A 4,501-nucleotide genomic window follows, 5' to 3' on the forward strand; every position below is an offset into this window, starting at 1 on the left:
AATATTGTCCCCACTTAGCAACTGCGGTTATCTGGCAGTGTGGGGTTTTTAACGGGCTTCGCTGCGGTAATCCAGCAGAAACTTCTAGGATGGTCACCCATCCCTGGATTGCTCCCTCCCGAGCACTCTTAACTGCAGAATTTTCTGCCAACTCTGGAACTAATTGTGCTGAAAAGGCCTCGGTATAATGTAGACGTTCCTTTCCTCTTGTGAGACCAGTATCTGACATAACAGCCCAGCATAATCTCCCACCCGAGCACAAGCGACCGTCCTCTAGTTGTATCCCAACTAACACCGATATTGTTCCCACTTACCCACTGCGGTTATCCAATAGTGTGGGATTTTTAACGGCACTACTGCGGTTATCTAACAACAGCTTCCCGAGAGGTCACCCAACCTGTGACTACTCCCAGCCGAGCACGCTTAACTGAGAAGTTTTTCCCACAACTCAGTCAAATGAACCCATCATGCCTCGGTGTTAGGGAAGGACAAACCATTACTTATATTCCATTCGGCCAACCACTGCCGAATATCGGGGTATTACAATCGGGGTATTACAAGTTCGGGGAATTCGGGATAGTAACCAACATATTTTCATGTATACCAGAGATAATAGAATGATTTTTTGGGGACCAAGAAACTTTTAAAGGAGGCCATCTTTTATTTTTGGTATGTGATTATGAAGTAAAGTTCAACACCCCTTATCCACATATTTTAGTCAACGGTCAAATTACCTTTTTATTATTTTGATTTTTAATTTTTTGAAATAATAAAATAATTATTACTGATTATAAAAATTCTTTTTTTTCAATATTAATTAATATATAAATACATAATTGTTCATTTTCTTTTGGTTGGTAACCTAGCAACAAGTTGAGCTCCAACACCTTTTTGAATAGTAACACCTAGTCTATGAAAAATAAAACTACCTATACCACTACTTGCATCATTATAAATTAAAAAAGAAATTAAGATTCGTACATAGATTTGGTTGGTAACCTAGCAACAACTTGGGCCTCAACACCTTTTTGAATAGTAACACCCAATCTATGAAAAATAAAACTGCCCAGACCACTACTATCATCATTAATTACTAACTAAACAATTCTTCATATGCTTAAAAAAACACAAAGTATCCTCACTAAGTTCCCTCAAAATAGAAAAGGCTAAAACACCAAACCATAACCATGTGAAAAATTTAGTTTTTCATTTATTTTTTTTATTATCATTTTTATTGGATTTGATTTGATTAGGCCAAAAACGTTTTTTCTTAACGAGTTTGGTTAAAAAAATTTAACCAAATTTAATGGAAGTAATTTTAAAAAAGTTCAGTTAGGAGAAAATGTTGCGACGTAACCGAATATATTGACCATTATAGGCTAAGAAAGAAAAATTGCGATTAGACCTCAGCTAGGAGAAAAAATTTGCGACTTAACCAAACTCAATATATAGGTTTTTCAGAAAAAATTTTGGTTAGGAGAAAAAAATTGCGGCATAACCGAACTCAATATATATGTTTTCAGAGAAAAGTTCGGTTAGCGAACAAAAATTGCGACATAATCGAACTCAATACATAAATTTTTTAAGAAAAGTTTGGTTAGGAGAAAAACTTGCGCCATATATAACTCAACGCTTAGGTTTTCAGAGAAAAGTTCGGTTAGGAAAAAAATTCAGACTTCACCGAACTCAACCTTTTTCTTTTTTACAAACTAAAGTTCGGTTAAAGGAAAAAAAATTGACTTAACCGAACACAACAATTTGTCATATACAAAAGTTTGCATATGAAGAACAAATTCGACTAGGAAAAAAGAAAAAGGAAAAAAAGACCAAGCTGAACCATATCTAATAAAACATATTGAAAAACAAAAAAGCAAAATAAATATTTAATTAAGTAAAGGGACAATTTAGTCATTTTCTCTTAGAAAAATAAAGACACCCTTACAATGGTTGGCCTAATAACTTAATGGTCCGTCGACAAAACCATTTTTCCCACAAAAAGAAATAAAAGTCAACCTAATAATAATAGACTAGTAGTACATGTTCTTGTTTGACAATCGAGGTTCTGGATTTTGTTACAATATCAATTCTATCCTTGATATGCAATACTTGGAATATTTCTGTTCATGTCTGAAGAAATTATCTGGATCAACTTTGCTCTTCACACGCACTAATCTCTTATAATTGTTCTTGAAATATTTGTGTCCCCAAGTACTTGCTTGTGAGTAACTTGCTTTGCTATTCTTACTGTTTTGACCCAAGTCAAGATCCCGATAATTGATATATGCTTCCCTTGGTGATTTTGAAACATACGGAGTCATGTACTTATACAAATTTCTAACACCACTAATATACTTTTTGGATGCATGGTCCTGTTTCTCGTCCCAAGACACCAAATATATGATCTTAAATAAATTTCCTCTTCTATGCGGGAACGGAGATGCAGATTTTGAAATCTCACTCATTCTTCCACCATAAGGTATGAAGGTCAAAAACGTCAGCTCCTCAATTAACAGTCTCTCCCATAGCCCTTGTAATCCAATTTCAGAAATGGGTTCTTTGACATAATCAAATTTTATCTTAAAAAATGTCTTCGGTTGTGTCTGATTTAGTAACACTTTAAGTGTAACATTTAAAGGGTATCCAGACAAAAATAATACAGACTGAATCCAACTCATGTCAATGCAATCCTTAGTCTTCGATCCCAATTCAGGAAATCTTTCTTCCATCACAATCTGAAACTTCTCAACACCCCCGAGATATACGGAGTTGAATAAAGCTAGGAGTGTTTTTTATTCCCGGTAGCATTCACCACAATTAAATCCACGTCAAGGAAGACCTCTTGCGGAAGCTTACGCGCAACTTCTTGCCACTTATGAACAATTTTTTATGCACCATATTCTTGGGACTTCTTTATTGAACAAAGAGTGACAGTGGGTGGAACATCAACTAATCTGATCTTCCATGAAAGAACAATCCCGAAGCTCTCTCCACCACATCCTCGGATAGCCCAAAACAGATCTTTTCTCATGGATCTCTTATCCAAAATCTTCCCACGGGCATCAACTATTCGAGCATGGATGACATTGTCAGCCGCAAGTCTGTATTTCCTAAACATAGATCCGTAACCACCTCCACTTAACAATCTACCAACACCAACACCAACAACAGTGCAAAAGTTTAACAAAACATATTAACCATAAGATCTCATTTATCTAACAGTATTCGATGACATGGCATCTGTTTTTGCTTTAATGTGTGTTTGGCTGGTTGAGTCCTAGACTTTATGTTAGAGTACTTCTCGGTCGAACCTGCAAGCGTTGCCATCTCAAGCTTGTTGTCAAGTTTAGTTGCCAAAACTATAAGTCTTGATTTCTAGTATACTTATAGCTATGTCTCGGATTAGGATAAAATGTGTAGTTGAGCATTAGACTTCACAACGTTCATCGATTGAAGATGAAGAACTACTAAGGGGAGCTTGTGGAACTTCATCAACAAAAGGTATGGGGAGACTTGAACTCATCTATTACTCATAAGTCTATTTCTATTCTATCTCCTATTGAGACAAAAGTCGTATAGCTACATAGACTTTATAGTATACACATTAGATATTTCGAGCTGATTATAACTCGCTTACATATCTCTCGAAATATGTGTTGGTAATCTTTTGCTTTAACCAAGTTCATCTTTATTCTTGACGAAAGTCAAAAGATGATCATGTGAAAATCGCCTGGTAACATCTTACATGATTCGTGTGAGACAGTCATTCGATGTAGACTCGGAATGATTCGTATTGATCTATTGATCACTTGAAAATTGCTTTGAAGCTGATAGTTTGTGTGAGACAGCTATTCCCGTCTTCCAAGAATGTTTCAATGATTAAGATGGAGTTTATAATGATTAACCACTGATTGAATATAACATAATATGCGTACTTGTATGCTAACTGTTGTAAGTTATTCAAAGTCCGGGAACCATAGCATGCATACCCTTATGTGTATGTAGTTGCATGAAATCCCACAACACACCCCTCCTATGATTTCATTGTTGATCAACTCATTTTTAGGTTTATATTCTTAATTTTATTGATTAATTTTTGAATGTTCTTACTAGGGCTGCACAAGACCCGCCCACGATACCCATACCCATCCGTACCCGCTAAACCCGTGGGTTTTTAGTCCATACCCGTCCGTTGTGGGTGCGAGGTTGGTTATGAAAAAAAATACCCGTTGTCCATGGGTGCGAGGTTGGTTTTAGCTCATACCCGCCCATACCCGCCCGAAAAACCCGTAAAATATATACCTTTAGATAAAATTAATCCTAGCCGTCTGATCCATTATGAAACCCTAATCCTAATAAACTCTCATTCACTTTCAGACTCTGTTCAACCTGTATGGTGGGAATCCCATCCCCGAAACGGCGGCAATGTCAAGGTCTGATGCCTTAACTACAATTCCTTCATGTAGGAGACGACATGACTCATTCACGACTGGGAAAAATATCA

The 4,501-nt window shown here is 36.3% G+C and overlaps 1 protein-coding gene across 1 annotated transcript; it reads right to left on the minus strand.

Annotated features, from left to right (window-relative positions):
- Positions 1-2,072: 2,072 nt before the first annotated feature.
- LOC113360314 (berberine bridge enzyme-like 24) lies at positions 2,073-2,726 on the minus strand. The gene has a single exon (XM_026603835.1). The coding sequence runs from the start codon at positions 2,724-2,726 to the stop codon at positions 2,073-2,075; it is 654 nt and encodes a 217-aa protein (XP_026459620.1).
- Positions 2,727-4,501: the final 1,775 nt, after the last annotated feature.

Source organism: Papaver somniferum, chromosome 3 (genome assembly GCF_003573695.1).
Source record: "Papaver somniferum cultivar HN1 chromosome 3, ASM357369v1, whole genome shotgun sequence".
In the NCBI taxonomy this organism is placed as follows: domain Eukaryota; kingdom Viridiplantae; phylum Streptophyta; class Magnoliopsida; order Ranunculales; family Papaveraceae; genus Papaver; species Papaver somniferum.